The 18,670-nt window shown below is 43.3% G+C and overlaps 1 protein-coding gene across 1 annotated transcript in view; it reads right to left on the reverse strand.

Annotated features, from left to right (window-relative positions):
- Positions 1-5,308: 5,308 nt before the first annotated feature.
- The window catches only part of YTHDC2 (YTH domain containing 2), a 54,488-nt gene continuing 41,126 nt past the window's right edge, over positions 5,309-18,670 (reverse strand). Inside the window, exons 24-30 of the mRNA XM_040973242.1 lie at positions 17,671-17,780; positions 14,791-15,083; positions 10,150-10,327; positions 8,180-8,383; positions 7,104-7,286; positions 5,903-5,999; positions 5,309-5,807 (exon numbers count right to left, since the gene is read on the reverse strand). Coding sequence (XP_040829176.1) covers positions 5,922-5,999; positions 7,104-7,286; positions 8,180-8,383; positions 10,150-10,327; positions 14,791-15,083; positions 17,671-17,780 — 1,046 coding nt within the window. The 3' untranslated portion in view covers positions 5,309-5,807; positions 5,903-5,921. The remainder of the gene's footprint in view (positions 5,808-5,902; positions 6,000-7,103; positions 7,287-8,179; positions 8,384-10,149; positions 10,328-14,790; positions 15,084-17,670; positions 17,781-18,670) is intronic.

Raw genomic sequence — 18,670 nt, forward strand, 5'->3', positions numbered from 1 at the left:
ACAGCATTTCAGAACTATCAAAACCACTTCAGCAGAACCCTGAGAGCATGCCCACACGGGGGACCCCGGAATGACATGTGGTGGCTGTTTCCCACCCCTGGCTGCTGAGGCAGCTGGGAGGCGGGGTGTGGCGTTTCCACTTATCTCCCGCTTCCCTAAAAGAAAAAGAAAATGTAGAAGCAGCGGTCTCATCCACTTCCCCCTAAACTTCGACCCTTCCCACCCTAATCAACAACATCAAAAGTAAATTTTTTAAATTTATTTTTATTAGAAGGGCAGATTTACAGAAAGAAAGAGAGACAGACAGAAAGATCTTCCATTCACTGATTCACTTCCTAAGTGACAGCAATGGCTGGAGCTGAGCCAATACAAAGCCAGGAGCCAGGAGCTTCCTTCAGGCTTCCCACGAAGGCGCAGGGTCCCGAGGCTTTAAGAAATCTGTGTTAAGAACGAGTGCCCATGGCCACCATGAATCAGGCTGTCCAAGCCTGTTCTCAATGGACAACACTGGCAAGTGGCATCTGTGGGAGGTTACTAGCTGAGGAGAGAGCTGCCAGGAGGGGGATTAATGCCCTTGTAAAAAGAGGTCCTGCCCTGGGGCGACACTGGGTGGCCATTCCCACCCCTGGGTGCTGGGGCGGTTGGAACGCTAGGTGTGGCTTCTCCCCTGGTCTCTCCCCAGATACAGGAAAAAGAAATCATAAACTCAGAAACAAGGATCACACCCACTTTTCCCTGACCCTTGACCCTGACACCCTGATCAATTATGTCAGCATCATCTAAAATAAAAATTGAAAAGAAAAAAAGAGGTCCTATACAGTGTCCTTGACACTTCCTCTGTGCAAGACACAACAGACGCAGCCACCTCAAGCCCCAGGCATGTCTTCACCAGACACCACAACTACTGGCACTCGATCCTGCCCAGGCCCATCTCCAGAATAGTGAGAAACAAGTTCCTGTGATTTCTAAGTTACTAGTCCATGATGTTCAGTTATAGCAGCCTGAATGAGCTCACAACAAGGGAAGAGATTTTTCCCATTTTCTTCCAGAAATTGTCTAGTTTTCGCTCTCACATTTAGAGCTATGGATCCATTAGCAGCTGACTGCTGAATGCCGTTTGACAGGTGGATCTAAGTTCAATGACTAACCCACTGTGCCACTGTGCAAAAGGGGTATATTGTCCCTTCACAATGCCTCGTGCTCTTCAATCAGCTATCCGTACATATTGCATTATTTCTGGCACTCTTCGCTGTGTTTCACGGATATTTTTGTTTATCATCTAGCCAGTACCCCGCTGTTTTGTATACTACAGATTATAGGTTGAAATCGGGGAGTGAGAGCCTTCCAAAGCCATGCTCTTTCAGTGGTTTTGGCTACGCCAGATCCTCTGGCATTTCCATATAAACTCTGAATTTGGCTTACAATCGCGGTCATGTGTAGATTTTGCACAGAACTGACATGTTCATAATACAGTCCTCCAATCCACAAAGAACACTGTTTCTCTAGGTCGTCTTTGTCTAAGCAACACTGGGTACTCGTAAGCGTGTGCATCTTTAAGGGGATGCTTTTGTCAGGTACCCCCAGGTGTTTGGTATTTATTTCACTCTCCTTAAATGGTGTCATTCAGTTTCCAGTTATTTGCTTCTACTATGTAGAATTACAGTTGATTTTACATCCTGACATCTTAACTAAAGTCACTAATTATTTCTAGTCTCTTTTGGTAGTTGTTAGCTAATAATTTTGCTTGCTTACAAATCACTGTTATGATTGTATGATCTTAATACTCACGGGGTAATTATTTCTCTTCTACTCTTGGTCCACGTGTTAGCTGAGGTCACCGGACACAGATCCTGCCAGTTAGCACACTGACTGGTACAAAGACAAGCGCACGACCAACTGACCCAATGAGAGCCAGTTCTGGAACCTACCAAAGAACTAGTGGTGACCATTGCTATTAGTAGCTAATTTGAGGCAGGATGTTACTAATATCTCATCGAAGTTGATAGCAATCAGAAAACATGCTTTGTATGACTTGAATTCTCTTAAGTTTACTAACAAACATTGTTTTATGGCCCATAATTTGGCCCATCATTGCACATGTTTTGGGCACAACTGATAGGAGCATGTGTTGGGCTGACTTTGGGTGTTATGGCATAAAAGCTAATTCAGTCAACGCAGCCAACAGTGTTCAGGTCTACTCCATCCTGGTCAGAATTAAGTCTGCACTTCAATTAGTGAGCACTTACTGAAATCTGAGGATAATTCTGAACTTACTTTGCTTTCTATTAATTTTTACCTAATTTGTATTCTTTAAAAAAAAAAGGTTTGTTCTATTTTTTTATTGGAAAGTTAGATATACAGAGAGGAGGAGAAACAGAGAGGAAGATCTTCTGTCTGCTGATTCACTCCCCAAGTGTTCCCAATGGCCAAAGCTGCGTCAATCCGAAGCAAGAAGCCATGAGCCTCCTCTGACTCTCCCATGTAGGTACAGGGTCCCAAGGCTTTGCGCCATCCTCGACTGCTTTCCCAAGCCACAGGCAGGGAGCTGGATGGGAAGCGGGGCTGCTGGGATTAGAACCGGCGCCCATATGGGATCCCGGCGATTGCAAGGCGAGGATTTTAGCGGCTAGGCTACTGTGCCAGGCCCTACCTAATGTGTTCTTAAATTCCTTTATTACTTACATAAGCACTAAGCATTACTATACCCATGTCATTACTACACTAACATCCCTGGCTATATCATTTGTTGTAAAATATCATTTGTCTGTTATCAATACAGCCATTTAGCTTTTCTAAACTTTTTAAACGTTTATTTATTCCCTTACATGTTTATTTTAATATGAAAGGCAGAGTTACAGAGAAGAAACAGAGATATGCCATCCGCTGGTTCACTCCCACAAAGGGAAACAATGGCTGGAGCTGGGCCAGTCTGAGGCCAGGAGCCAGGAGCTTCTTCTGGGCCACGCAGGTGGTTGCAAGGGCCCACAGTTTAGGGCCGTCTTCGACTGCTTTCTCAGGCGCATGAGCAGACAGCTGGATCAGAAGGGGAGCAACCAGGACTCCAACTGGTGCCAATGGGATGCCAGCGCCACAGACGAAGGTTTAACGTACTAAACCATGGTCCCAGCCCCTAGCTTTTCTAAAATTAATGTCAGATTATTACAATTTATTCCACTTAAAACAGTCTGAGGCTGGTGCTGTGGCAAAGCAGGTAAAACCTCGACCCGCAGTGCCAGCATTCATGTGGGTGCTGGTTCAAGTCCTGCCTCCTCTACTCCAATCCAGCTCCTGCCATTGCACCTGGGAAAGCAGTGATGGATGGTCCAGGTGCTTAGGTCCCAGAACCCACATAGGAGACCAAGAGGAAGCTTCTGGCTCCTGGTTTCAGATGAATGAAGTTCCAGTTGTTGTGACCACTAGGAAATGAACCAGTGCACAGAGGATTTCTGTTATCTCTAACTCTGCCTTTCAAACAAGCAAACAATCTTCGGGTGGGGGTGGAGGAATACATGAGGTGTTCAGTAACTGCCTCTCAGACATCTTCCCACTCGGTCTACCTCAGTCTAGTTGTCCTGTACCACGCCAGGTAAAATCACTAACCACAGACAGCAAGAGTCCCAACTGATACATCTCAGTATGCCACTGTAAATATTAAATAAATTCAACAAGAGACAACAAACTGCTCTAAGTAGTGGAAATATTAAATTTCCCCATAGAGATAAAAGGACATGTAAACCAAGGGTCTAAGATATAAGATAGTATCACTTTTTAAAAGAAATACCTGAGCTGTTACTCGGCAAATCGTAGGTATTCCAGGTCTTCCATAGCTCCACCAGCTGAAACAAAATCTGAACCACGTCACAGCACTGAATACTCCAGAAAAAGCAGTATTAAACATCAAGATATTATATTATAAATTACTTTGCCCTGTATATTTAGAAAAGAGCCTTATGTATAAGGTTCGAAAAATAGTAAAATACTGAAACAGTGAATACTAAGAAAAGGTACAAGGCACTTTTCATGATATACAGAAATATTTTGATACAATTTATATTTCCCATGTCTGCATATTTTATCAATACTAAACACACAGCTTGACAATTGTGCGATGTGGAGAGAGGGGATACTGACATGAAACCACCACCTTCTGTATCAACTCGTCCAAGTATCAAATTCATCAGTATCATCGGGGATACGACCGATCGTCATCCCTTTAGTTCTATTACACAGTATCAGAAATAACAACATCTGAGTAATTTAATAAATTCCAGCTAATAAGCATAAAGATTATATCATCCAAAAACAGCATTTTAATTACATTCAAATTATATTCATTTTAAATACTAACAAATCCATAATTTACATACAGGGCTAGATATTAGAAAACAGATGAAAATTAAAACAAGTTTTATGTTTTAAAGTCCTTTCAAATTTAGAACACTGTGAATATATACCTAAAAAAAAGTATACATATATTATCAAGAAAACACAAAGTTGCTCTAATAAGAAAAGTTTTGTAATATACAGAATGAACATAATTCACACAGGCTCAATGTCCAGGTATGTCCTAAAGTCTAGAACAAGCAAACCCAGTAAGGCTAACAGTCACAGCTGGCTCTGCCCTGGGCACTGGCAGGCTTCCAGGGAAGGAGAGGCGTGTACACGACCCAGGATTTCCACTTTGTTCTGAAACACAGAAGCAGAGTTTTGTTTGCGTCTTTCTGAGATTCATGTTCGCTTTCCTGCAATGATGCCTCACGTGCATTGTAAGAAGCGATGTAAGCCTGCTCTGCTTAGTTCAGTCATCGAGACAATTCTTTGCCCTGTACTTCTGTTTTCCCTTCCGAAAGTCTCTAAAGAAAATTTACAGATTGCCATGGTGAAAATATGAAGCCAAATAATTCTGAGATGACCATGTATAAGACCTGTCACGAGTACAGGCTTACAAAACAATTATCTATTTATTAAACCACAAATGTAAAAACAATGAGAAAATTCTGCCTGAACGTGTACATTGGAGAAAGGGTACTGAAGAATGGAAGAAGGCATTTAGAATGACAGTGCTTGTGGGCGTTAGCCTGGAAGACACCCAGTAACCAAGCCACCAGCTGGGTGACTGAGATTTTTAAACTGCATGAACTTACTGAAATTCTAACTTATCAAGTTTCTGTAGCCAAAACCAAAGTACAGAAACTGACTGCCCCTCTGAGAGGCTGTGCAGGCCGTGAATGGGGGGAGGCTGGTGACGGCAGGGGACACAGCAGTTTAGAAGCAATGGGACCAGGACAAAGCAAAGGCAAGGAGGAACTCTGCTTTTCTTCAATTTAATTGCATCTCATAATCAAGCATCCCTCCTTTTTTTGTGTGTCTAAAGAAATTGCAACTTGAATAGCCCTTAATCAACACACTCTATTTTTGAAAGTGCAATCTTTGGAATTTGATTGGTCTTGAGTTTTCTCCTACAATGGTGCTTAGATGTACTGATGTATTCCAGCCTTTCTTAACAGTAAGCACTTTCCTTGGTAATTCAGTGTTTATGAAAATGAAATGTTTAACTTCAAAGCTGTTCTATCAAATAACAAAACTATTCTTTACAAAACACATACAATTAACAAGTATTACACAATCATTCTCTATGGTCATAGAAATCTAAATGATCCTTCCCTCTGAAATCTGAAGCTGGTCGTTGGAAAGCAACACCCTAACCCAGAAAGCCCGTCTGGGACACACAGCCTTATCTTGGCTTTGGAAAGGCAGTCCATTCAGTGGCTACAGACAGGAGCGATGTTCTTCAGCAACTAGCAGTTCTGGAAGGGAAAACAGAAGACGGGATAAAAGGGTGAAAAACCTGAAGGGATCCTAAAGCCCACGAATAATGTCAGCATTAATGCCAAATATTAACCTGAGTTATAACCTGAGTGTCAGTCAGTGGATTTTTCTCCTAACGGAAGGCGTTCCCACAGCTGGAGCAACTGTTCACCAACCTGAGGTTCTAGTTCCTGGACAAAGCAAAGGTCACAATAAATATATTAATCATATTAAAATGTTTATAATCACTAAAATCTATACTAACAAAAACATAGGAAAATCACTTTAAATTGCATTTTTTTCCACCAAAACATGCTAAAATCGTGTGGTATGCATTACTATAACTTATTGTTTTAAAATGCATAGAGCTGACTTTCTAACTTAAAAATCAGTTAATATGCAAAAATCAGGAAACTGGCATTTCCAGATATCTTTCAGATTATTTTCTAAGTGGAAACAATGGATTTCGTTTTTAATATAGATTTAGCACTCAACCTGGACTTCCAAAGGTTTGCTCTGAAACTTAACATATTAAATATTTAGGTTTCTGTTCACTTTCCCCAAAAGAAGCTATCATGTATAACTATGCATTGTTATTTTAGGAATTATTTAAATTTATATTGAAAATCATGCTTATAGAACAAAAATGTAAGTATTCTTCCATAAATGTCACATCCTAGTCCTCCCAGAACATTCTTCCCACGGTGCCTTAAGCCACACTGGCTCACTCAGGAGCTGTGTGAGTGACCCTGCGCAAAATTTACCTCTGGGTCTTTTTCTCCTGCATATCCATTCAAATAATTCATTTTATTCATAAGAACCAAATTGTACCACAAAGAGGCATCTGGTACAGTATTTTCTCAATGTGTTAATTCTTACCACCTTAACTAGTTTAAAATGCATTAAATAACACTATGAAAGCAAGGTAGAATAGAAATAACACAAGACACTAGAATATAAGAAGATTGTTCTTTACAGTAATTAAAGCCACATAAGTTCAACACTGTTGTCACCTTAGGATTCACTGAATCACCAAGGAATTTTGTACTCAAGCAGAAGCTGCCATGAGTGATTGGAAGGACTTATAGATAAACCACCGGAGATGCCAACTCCACAAATGTTACAGCAATGAGCTGCCCAATACATTTGCAAGCAGCTTTTTCCAAGCTCTTTCACAACTTAGAACCACTGTCTCCCCAGGACACAGTACAACTTGAGTCTTACGTTTGCTCCTCAAAGCAAAGCACTGCACAAACACAAAGCAAAGGGAAGCACTGTGATGCTGTGATGTTTACCTGCCCGTCCCTGCTTATCTGCACTTTCTTGTTGTCATTCCAAGGGTTGAGTAAGTGGTGTGCTGACTGGAAGGGAAGGCTTTCCTTGCGGATCCACTCCACCTTGAACACTCCTCCCAGGCCAGCTGAGCCCCAGTCTTGGCTCTTCTCCCTTCCTATCTCTGACGACATCCTGGAGAAGCCCTGCACACAAGCAGAGCAAAGCAAGCAGGCTAAGTTGATCTTTAATTTCTAATTTACCCGGGGCTACAGGTTTTTAAAATTTCAGGGTAAAGATGTAATATCAAAGTAATGGATACTTAACAAATTGTAAAATAAGGTATTTATTACACTTTTTGTTAAAAAATTTAACAGATCTTAGAGGAAGAAATAAGTCTAGCCTTATAACATGATTTCAAATATTAACATAGCTCAACATAATTTAAGTGCACACTTATTACACAATGGATATAATTAAATCTTTAAGACTATCTCTAAAAATTGTATTCCCAAATAATGAACTCATTTTTTGGTAAATGTAGATATACATTAAGTCAAGATCTGTTAAGAGGCTGGGCTGTGGTACAACAGATAACCACAGCGCCTGTGACACTGGCAGCCCATTGGCGCTGGCCCCTGCCACTGCACGGACCCTGCCGGAAGCTGCTGCTGAGCTTTGGCCAGGCTCAGTGCGGGTCCCTGCAGCACGTGAGGGAATGGAAGATGTCCTTCCTCCATCCACTGATTCACTCCCCAAATAGCCAAAATGGCCAGAGCTGAGCCAATCCAAAGCCAGGAGTCAGGAGCTTATTCCAGGTCTCCCACAGGGGTGCAGGGTCCCAAGACTTTAGGCCGTCCTCTACTGCTTTCCCAGGCCACAAGCAGGGAGATGGATGGGAAGTGGCGCTGCCAAGACATGAACCAGTACTGAGATGAGATGCCAATGCTGCAAGGTAAAGGATTAGCAAGTTTCGCTGTATAGCACCAGCCCTGCATTCTTGCATTCTAACAACAGAAAACCAGCTTTCTTCTGGCTTCTGCCCACATGATCTAACCTGGCTAGAACAACCCTATTTCATAATTTCAGGAAGGTTTACCTGGAAATGTCCAGATCCTTGAACAGAAAACACCAAGTATACGACACTGCTTTCCCAAAAGGCTCGATTCAGCTTGCGCTCATTACTGGGGGTTGTGGACCAGATGCCTTTCTGCTGAGAAATTTCAAGGTTTCTCAAATTGCTGCTCTTCATTATGAAGTACCGGACAGGCATGTTTGGTCTTGGAGAAGGAGATTTTGAGCCCTAAAAATAGAATGCACACATTCCTGAAAGGTGATTTTGTCTTTCAAGATCAACCATCTCCCTATTTTCACAAAACACAGAACCCAGACTATTTTACCAAATATCCAAAAAATACAGATTGTTCTGTAATGCCTGAAAACCAATATTCATATAAGGCTCAATCAGAATTACGTTACAGAGGAAAAACTAAGTGCTCATTTTCAAAGCATCAAAAAATATCTTTTCGATAAAGGATACTAAATTATCAACTTTGATCTATTATCCAAACATACCAAAACGGCCATTTTGAGAAACAGCAGTTTCATTTAAATTGAAACATTTACTTCACAAACAGTTCCACTCCTAGGTAATGGCTCAAAAACAGAAAACACATTTGATACAAAGATCTGTGCTTGACAGAAATCTACAGCATTCTAACAGCTTTATTATGGTGGAAAAGTATAAATAGTCCACTGTCCCAGTTGGTAAACGGACCAACAGTCGTGTACCATTCCACGGAACAGAAATAGTTAATACTGAACTCCACAATACGGATACACTTCAGTAGTAATTCATTAAGGGAAATGAACCAGACGCAAAAAGCTACATACACATGATTCCATTTACAATCAACTGAAAAATCTAAAAACAGAGACAGATCAACAGTTAACAGCAACCAGGAGTGAAGAAAATATTCTGTACGAGACTAGGGCATATTACAAGGCTGCACGCATCTGCCAAACTTCACGAAGTGGGATGAGCAGGGTAACGCTTGGCCTAGCCAAGACCACGCCTGGACACCCACCCTCTACTCCAGTGCGGGGCTGCAGTCCTAGCTGCAGGCCCATTCCAGCCTTCTGCTCTCTGCACCCCGGGAGGCAGCATGAGCCGGCTCAAGTTCTGGGGCCCCAGGCTGCCGGCAGCATGGCCCCGCCTGAGCTGCTGAGGGTACTTGGAAGAAGGAAGATCTCACGCTTTCTAACTGCCTCTCAAATAAATATTTTTAATCACTAAACTATATATTTAAAGCTGGTAAAGTTTACTGTGTATAAAGTATATGTTTAATACAAATGTCTAAAAATAAAGCAAAAAATCTCCAAATCCAAGAATCATATCCACAAAACTTTCTTTTCCAAAGTAAATGTTTTGACAGGCATTTTCACCAAAACACACTAGTTAGCTAAATAACCCCTTTACCAAAACACTCATATTAAATGCAAAAAGGAATTTTAACATATTCTGAACTTACGCAATCATCCCTTACAGATTTCCAACCCAGTTTTCAATTCCCTATCAGCATTTCTTACTCTTCTCTGTCTTTCATATTTGAATATATGAAAATATATATTGAACCTCTCTCTTTCAAACAGAGCACATGCTTGAGTTCCAACTGTTCTACATCAAAGCAACTCCGCACTAACAGGCTGGGAAAAGACGGCCCACGTGCTAGGGCCTGTGCCACCTGCCCTGCCCGCCATGTGAGAACCAGATGGAGTTCCCAGCTCCTGTGTTTGGCCGGCCTGGCCCCAGCCACTACAGCAATGGGGGGAGTAACCCAGCAGACAGAGTATCTGTCTCTTTATCACTCCGCCTTTCAAATAAATAAGCAAATCTTTTAAAAAACAATAAATAAAACACTTCAGAAATACTTGGCAAACAAAAAAAGTAAAATTTACTCCAAGTCTCTTACGTTTGCCAGTTCAATTCACTTATCCAACAGAGACCACAATTAGAAAAGCAGAATGTGTCAGATCAGATGCGCTGCTTGCCGGCTAGGAATACTTCACCTTTCCCGAGGACGGAGGAGAAGGACTCGCGCATGGGCTCGGGTAGCTGCTGCTGTCTGTGGACTTCACAGAAGACTGGTCCGACCGGTCATCGGCGCTCCGCTTGGGGTGTAAGATGCCTCGATCCTTGTACTTGTGCGATGGGTGTAAAGCTGAAGACGGAGACTTCATCAACACTCTGGGGCAAGAAGGAGAAAGTGAAAACCAAATCAATACACCGATAAAGCAAGCGAACACTGTTTAAACCCAAAGTCCCAAAGACACGGCTTACAGAATAGCACTTAAACAGGGCATTTCATTACTCTGTGACATACACAAGCAAGGAACAGCAGATCTGTAAGGGCACTCTGAAGAAAGAGCAGGCAAAAACACATTTTTTAAATCCACATAACGTGGGCCCGGTGCGGTGGCGCAAGTGGTTAAAGGTCCTCGCCTTGCACGCCCGGGATCCCATATGGGTGCCGGTTCTAATCCGGCAGCCCCGCTTCCCTTCCAGCTCCCTGCCTGTGGCCTGGGAAAGCAGTCGAGGACGGCCCAAAGCTTTGGGACCCTGCACCCGCGTGGGAGACCCGAAAGAGGCTCCTGGCTTCGGATCGGCATAGTATCGACCCGTTGCGCTCACTTGGGGAGTGAATCATCGGATGGAAGATCTTCCTCTCTGTCTCTCCTCTCTGTATATCCGCCTTTCCAATGAAAAAATAATAAAAATAATAAATCTTTAAATCCACATAACGTGGGGCAGGCACTGGAGCAGCAGTTAAAATGCTGCCTGAACTGCCGTGCTCCACACTCAGTGCACACTGCGAGTCCCAGCCACCGCACTCGACGCAGCTTCCGGCTGCCGGGCATCCTGGGAGGCCACAGGGTTCACGCACGCAGAACGCAGAGACCTCTGCGGGACCCCGGCCCCGTCTGTCCTGAAGATCTGGTGGGAGACCCAACAAAAAAATCTCTCTCTTTCAAACAGAATAAAAAACTATTATTTTTTTATTAATTCACAAGAATGAGAAAAGGCTGCAGACTTCAAGTAAGATAGACTGTAAAAGTATACTAAAAAAATTCAGTGTGGCAAAGAGGAAAGAATACTAAAAGAGTCAGGAAATACAGATTTCTAGAAGAATCACACAAAATTCACAATAAACTAATCCTGAAAACGTTATCTCAATTTCTATACAATTCATTAAATAAAAACAATTACACTAAAAATTATGATTCTTAAAACTATAATTCTGCTTCTTAAATTCTCTGAACAAATGTCACAAAAATAACAATCAGAAATGTTTTGATTTTTTTTAAATGCACACATGTTTGTGACATAACAAGGCATGACCAGTTTCTGCAATGTGTCTTATTAGGTTCAAAACATCACCTACAAAACACTCGTGTCAAAACAATGACTCGGAACAGGCCTTGGCAGGTGTCAGCTTACAAAAACACAAGACACAGAGGCCAAGTGTCACCAGAGGAACAAACGGAGAGTCTTCAAGAACTCAGAGGAACCGCCTCAGATCACAACACCCAACACGATGTGGGGTTCTTCCAGCATGCAGACTCAAACAATAGTTTGGCATAATTAGGAAAATGACCATTTTACTGGGATTAGTAACTATACTATGTTCATTATAGAAAAAAAAATCCTAGTTTTTCAGAAATGCACATTTGACTTGGGATGGTAAAAGGACAGGATATAAAGATTTACTTTGAAATCTACAAACAAAAACAAAAAGGAAGAATGAAAAAAAGTTATTTTAGGTGAAAATCCTGTTAACTGATAAATTTGGGCTATGGAGTTCACTATCACATATTATTTACTTTTTAGTGTTTCACAATATTTATAATAATTGTAAATAAAGAATGGTGAGTCTTCAATAACTGACAAGCTTCCATATTCCTGTTGTTATAGTTACTCTGTCTTCAAGATAAAAGAAAGCAGGCTGGGCCCAGCACAGTAGCCTATTGGCTGAAGTCCTCGCATTGCATCCACCAGAATCCCATGTGGGTGCTGGTTGTAATCCCAGCTGCCCTGCTTCCCTTCCAGCTCCCTGCTTCTGGCCTGGAAAAGCAGTCGAGGACGAACCAAAGCCTCAGGACCCTGCACCTGTGTGGGAGATCTGGAAGAAGCTCCTGGCTCCTGGCTTTGGATCAGCTCAGCTCCAGCTGTTACGGTCACTTGGGGAGTGAATCATCAGATGGGAAGATCTTTCTTCCTGTCTCTCCTCCTCTTTGTATATCTGCCTTTCCAATAAAATAAATAAATATTTTTTAAAAAAAGGAGATTATCTCCCCAAATCGCTTTTCTTAAAGTATCTTTTTTTTAAATATTCTTTATTGGACAGTCAGATATACAGAGAGGAGGAGACAAAGAAGATCTTTCATTTGATGATTCACTCCCCAAGTGTTCACAATGACTAGAGCTGAGCCGATCTGAATCAAGGAGCCAGGAGCTTCTTCCAGATCTCCCACGCGGGTGCAGGGTCCCAAGGCTTTGGGCCGTCCTCGACTGCTTTCCCGGGCCACAGGCAGGGAGCTGGATGGGAAGCAGGGCAGCTGGGATCAGAATCGGCGCCCATATGGGATCCTGGCATATGCAAGACAAGGGCTTTAGTCTCTAGGTTACCACACCAGGCCCTAAATAAATATCTTAAATTCAGGATTTTTCACAAATGAAATAAAAAATGGTTAAAATCTAAAGATATTAATAATAATAGAATATTAATGGGCACACATTTGAATCCTTAATAAACTGGTAAGTGTAAAGGCAGTTTTCCAAGAATTTTTAAAATTCCTTTTGTTTTCATTTTATTTGAAAGACAGAGATAGTCTATCTCTGTCTGCTGGCTCAGCTCCGAAATGCCAGCAACAAAGCAGGAGCCCACAGCGGTTCTGGGTTTCTCACATGGACTGCAGGGGCTCAGTGCGGAAGCCACCACCTGGCACCTCCCAGGAGGCGCTTCAGACACTGGGCCAGAAGCAGAGTGGCCGGGACTCAGACCAGGACCCCGACAGCGACGTGGCATCTCAGCAGGGACACTGCGTCACAGTGCCAACCAACCGCCCCTCAGAGTTTTCTGACAATGATGAGCATCAACGTGTTACCTACTTACAACCGTTCTTGTACTTACACCTGACAGGCTGAAGGAGGACTTCACTCAAAGTAAAACGGTCCTGCCAACAGAACTAAACGAGCAGTTCCGCGGCTTCCAAATGCGTCTTCCTCTCGGAGCTGTTCTGCTTTTCCCTCTCTTACGCGGCTTTCCAGAAGTCAATGCGCACAAAAGCACACTTCTTATCAAGAGCAAAGTTGTCTTAACTCGCACAGAGGAAAGGTGCTTTTCTCCTCTGTTAACACATTTCTATTTAGAAAACGTATCATTCTAAATTATCCTAAAGACTTAACTTTAGGATAAGACATGGGAAATGGCTATTTTCACAGTTTCTGTAGTAAATAAAGCTTTCATTAAAAGAAATCATCATCTGGACCCAGCATGGTAGCCTAGTGGCTAAGGTCCTCACCTTGAATGCCCGGGATCCCATATGGGCACTGGTTCTAATCCCGGCAGCCCCACTTCCCTTTCAGCTCCCTGCCTGTAGCCTGAGAAAAGCAGTAGAGGACAGCCCAAAGCCTTGGGACTCTGCAACCATGTGGGAGAACCAGAAGAGGTCCAGGCTCCTGGCTTTGGATCAGCACAGCTCCAGCCACTGAAGTCACCTGGGAGTATATCAGCGAACGGAAGATCTTCCTGTCTCTCCTCCTCTCTCTCTCTCTCTCTATATATATATATATCTGAGTTTGCAATAAAAATAAGTAAGTCTTAAAAACAATCATCATCTAACCAGTAGGGTAGATGACAGGGTGCCATCTCAGGATCCTTCTCTCCAAGAAGTAACTCCGCAAAGACGGTACCTTCTCTCAAACTAGACCTTCCCACGTGTCCTCATTCTATCCCAGCCCCGCTGAGCCCACGTGAACTCCACCCCTTATCGACCATGGCCACCAAAGGCTACTCATAACATACTGGAACGAACACAACTTGGCTTAACTGTAACACTAATACTGTTCTGCGGCAGTTAAGCTGTTTTTCAGTTAAAATATAACTCCCTTCTATAAAATGCAAATTCAAGGAAGAGCTCTACCTATCTTGTGTACTAACACAGTCCTCATTCCAAGAACAAGAGGCATTCCACGTGCCAGCACCTGTGTGAACAGAGCGCCCTGTGCAAGAAGGCCAGCCGCAGTACTGTACACAGGCACAGTCAATGCAAAGTTGTTCCTTCATCAGTAACAGCCAGGACTTCTCGCTGCAAAGGATCTAACAGAAACTAAAACACACAACTTTAAAACACTGCTATCTTTCTTAAAAAAGACCCAAATTTTGTAAATTATGGAAATAGAACACTTTGAGTTTTCCTGACAAAGAATGGCCTTACTAAGGAATTCATTAAGTAGCTTAAATGTCACATCACCTGATACATACAAAAATCATATCTTATAATAAAAAATGCCTGTCACGCCATTACTACCTTTTTAAATCTTAGATTATAAGAAAGTAATTCTAAATACTATAAAAGCACTTGATTGTATCACTCATGAGCTTCCAGGAGAAAAATCTCTCCTATTGTGATAAAATGTTATAAATTTACCTTTCTGCAGTAGTTGATTCATCAGCAAATTCAGTATCAGCTGTACTTTTCCTGCTATTATTTGACCTCCATGAGGATGCCAGAGGCAGCTCTTCTGAAGACATGGGCCGGGGCCTCTGGCCAATGCCCGAGGGCTGCTGCAAGCCCGCAGACTGCTCCTCAGTGCTTAGCACAGCGATGATGGCTCTGATGGTGGCCTCATCAACTTGGGACCAGGGCTTAGACGGGGCTCTCATCCGGCGTAGAAACAAGCTGTGCCACTTCTGTCTGAGCTGCAGCAATAAACTGGCTGCCTGTAATGAAATATTTTCCTCAGATCAAAAAACTGTAAGCAAAATGTGGATCACAAATGCATGATACCTGCTGGTTAGTGAAGGTCTGCAACCATCTCCTATCGCATGGATGAAATAAAACTTTCCACTCACATTATTACATAGGCGTGAGAGACAAAAATCAAATGAAACAGTCTAATAAGATACTTACAGTACTGTGAGTAATACTACCATCTTTTCAGCAAGGCAGATAAATAAAAATACACCAGGTCAGCACCTGTGACACTGGAATTCCATACAGGCACTAGTCAAGTCCCAGCAGCTGCACTTCTGGTCCCGTTTCCTACTAATGCGCCAGGGGAACAAACTAAAGATGGTCCAAGTGTTTGTACCCCGGCATCCACGTGGGTCACCCAGAAGCTCCTGGCTCCTGGCTTTCAGTCTGACCCAGCCCTGCTCTTGGTGTGCGTGTGCATGTGTGACTCTTCAAATAAATACATCTTACTTAGAGTGCAGGAACAGGTACTGCAGTACAGTGTATTAATCCTCCACTTTGGGAGGTAGCAGTTCAACAAAACCACCCTAGCCCATGTTTACTATTTACTAACAACCTGTCTTCCCACAACCCCAGATGGGCACAGAACCACCTATAAAAGTAAAGACGGGGGGGGGTGTCACTGTCCCAGTGGGTAAAGCTGCCACCTCATTCAATGCTGGCATCCCACTTGGGTGCTGATATCGAGGTTATTCCAGTTCTGCTCCAGCTTCCTGCTAATGTTCTGGAAAAAGCAGCCTAAGACAGGAGATTGCCCAGGTGTTTGGGCCCCTGCAAACCAGAGAGGAGATCAAGATAAAGCTGAGACTCCAGGCCACAGCTCAACCGAGCACTGGCCATTAAGGCCACGTGGGGAGGGAACCAGCAGATGGAAGACCTCTGTTTCTCTCTGTAACTCAAGACTTTCAGAACAAATCTTGAGAACAAAAACAAACAAACAAACAAGAGCTAAAGATTTAGAAGATTTTGTCAAGAAAACTTTAATTTGAAAAACACTGCTTTTTCCCAAATTAGGAGGTATATGAAACCAGAATGAAGGAAGAGCTGCCCTCAGCTGAGGCCTCCTACCCAGATTCTAGAAATGGGAGGAGAAAATGAGGTTCTTTATAATGGTCCAAAAGAGGGGTCCTGTTGCAGCACCCTAAATGGACGAAAGCAGCTCTGCTGTGTTTAAATCTTGAGCCGCTGTGGTTTAAGCTGTCACCTAGGACCCCTCATCCCACCTCTCTGAGTGCTGGCCCAAATCCTGGGAGGCAGTGGCCGACCAGTCACTGTTGCCACGTTACCCGGCTCCTGGCTCCTGGCTCCTGGCTCCCGTCCTCAGGTGGCCCTTTGGGAGATGAACCAGCTCACGGAAGGGGTGTCTCTGCAGCTGTCTCAGACTTCCGTGGTCTCTTCCTTTCTGTGTCACTCTGTCTTTCAAATAAATAAGCCCTTTCTTAATGCTGAAACATCTTTGGTTATAATCAGAAGGCCTCAGTTCTATTGGATAATGAGCTACTTTATAGTTCCTCGAGTTGCTGATAACAAAGACATCAACACCAGCAACACGGAAGGACAATGGGAATTTCCAGAGCAGTACCAGAGACGAGTGTGTCACAGACCTGCAGAAGAACCAGGCAAAACTAACGGATTTCAGAACAACTAATAAGAACAACTGTTTTAATAAGGTCTGCCCCACTGCCCAAAATAATCAACACAGCTATTAAAGTTGGAGCTTGGGGTCAGAAACACATCGCCATTTGGGTAATGGGATAAAAGAAAAAGATGGTGAATTGGGCATGTGACCCGTCAGGGGGTATTTGGTTAGACATTATCCTGGTGCGTCCATGAACATTTCTGGATGAGAGGAACCTCTGAGCCTGCTGAGCAAGACAGACTCCCTCCCTCCTGCGCGACAGCCTGAATACAACAAAAGAATGAGCACTGGAGAACTCTCCACAGGGAGGTCCAGTCTCTGCCTTCAAGTTCAAAGCCACACAGAACCTGAACCGTGAGCTCTCCTCCTTCTCAGGACTCTGAAGGCTGGCTGGAATCCTATCAGTGGCTGTCCTCTGCCTCCAGCTCGTCCTTCTCAGCGCCCAGCTGCACGAGCCAGGCTGACTGGAATCCTATCAGTGGCTGTCCTCTGCCTCCAGCTCGTCCTTCTCAGCGCCCAGCTGCACGAGCCAGCTCCTTATCACAACTCACGTTATAATACGAAGAAACATACAAACACTCACACGGCATGTATATCAACCAATTCATGAGAAAATGAAATTCAAAAACAAGCACACTTTGCATACACTTCTAAAGTACCTTCATGTCTCCCATTGCTTCTATTTTATTCTGGAGAATCAATATTGAAACAGATGTGATCACAGATGAGCTAAATAAATCTTTAAAAAAATATTGAGCTGAGCCCTAGTTGTTCAAGTCATTTGTTATGATACACACGCACAAAGATCCTAAAAAAACAAACTGAAAAACAAGCAACATTTTCTAATATTGAGGGTTCGATATTAAATAAAAAACTTAACCATAATTAATTCGCACTAACTGAGCCTCTCTCACCTCCGGCTCTAACCGGAAGCTGAGCCACTCGTCGAGCCTCAGGGCTGCCAGGTGAGCAGTGCTTCTGTCTTCCATCTCACTGTCACTGCTGTCGTTGGGGACGCCGTCCGCTGTGACAACACACGCACACAGTGAGCACTGACCCCCGCATCACAGCACTAACATGAGCAGAGCACAAACCCTCCCGAACGCCAACAGCATACGCTCAATGTTCTTGAAACCCAACGGATTATAACTTACATCTCAATACCTAAAGACAGAAAATAAGATTTTTTTTACGTTTTTTCCCTTTTTTTTAAGATTTGTTTATTTTTATTGCAAAGTCAGATAAACACAGAGGAGGAAGGACAGAGAGGAAGATCTTCTGTCTGTTGATTCACTCCCCAAGTGATTGCAACGGCCAGTGTTACGCCAATCCGAAGCCAGGAACCAGGAATTTCCTCTGGGTCTCCCACGTGGGATATGAACTGGCACCCATACGGGATCCCAGCACATGGAAGGTGAGAACTTTAGCCACTAGGCTAACACACCAGGCCCCCAAATTAAAATCTTTAAAAAAAAGACACCGAAGATACTGTTAAGTTTCATGGAGAACGTATAGCTGAATAAAACACACTACATATCCTGGAAACAAATACTAAATTGAAATCACAAAGATTTGTTGGCTGGAGACAGACAGGTTAAGACAGAGGGAATGATTGTGGAACAGCAAGTTAGCCCACCAGTGACAATGGCAGGCTTGCATATGGGAGAGTGGTTCAAGTTACCGCTGCTCCACGTGGGACTCAGCCCTACTACACCGGGGCGAGCAGCAGGCCTAAGGGCTTGGCCCTGTCATCCAAGCAGGAGACTTAGATGAGTTCCAGGCACGTGGCTTTGGTGGATGCCCAACCCAGCTGTTGCCCCTGAAGGAGTGAGCCCTTGTGAGAAAAGATTATTCATCTGTCCCTCTCTGTCTGCATGTAACGCCTTTCAAACGAACAAAAACTCCAACAAATAA

Source organism: Ochotona curzoniae, unplaced genomic scaffold (genome assembly GCF_017591425.1).
Source record: "Ochotona curzoniae isolate NIBS_2020 unplaced genomic scaffold, NIBS_Ocur_1.0 contig_1, whole genome shotgun sequence".
NCBI classification, from domain to species: domain Eukaryota; kingdom Metazoa; phylum Chordata; class Mammalia; order Lagomorpha; family Ochotonidae; genus Ochotona; species Ochotona curzoniae.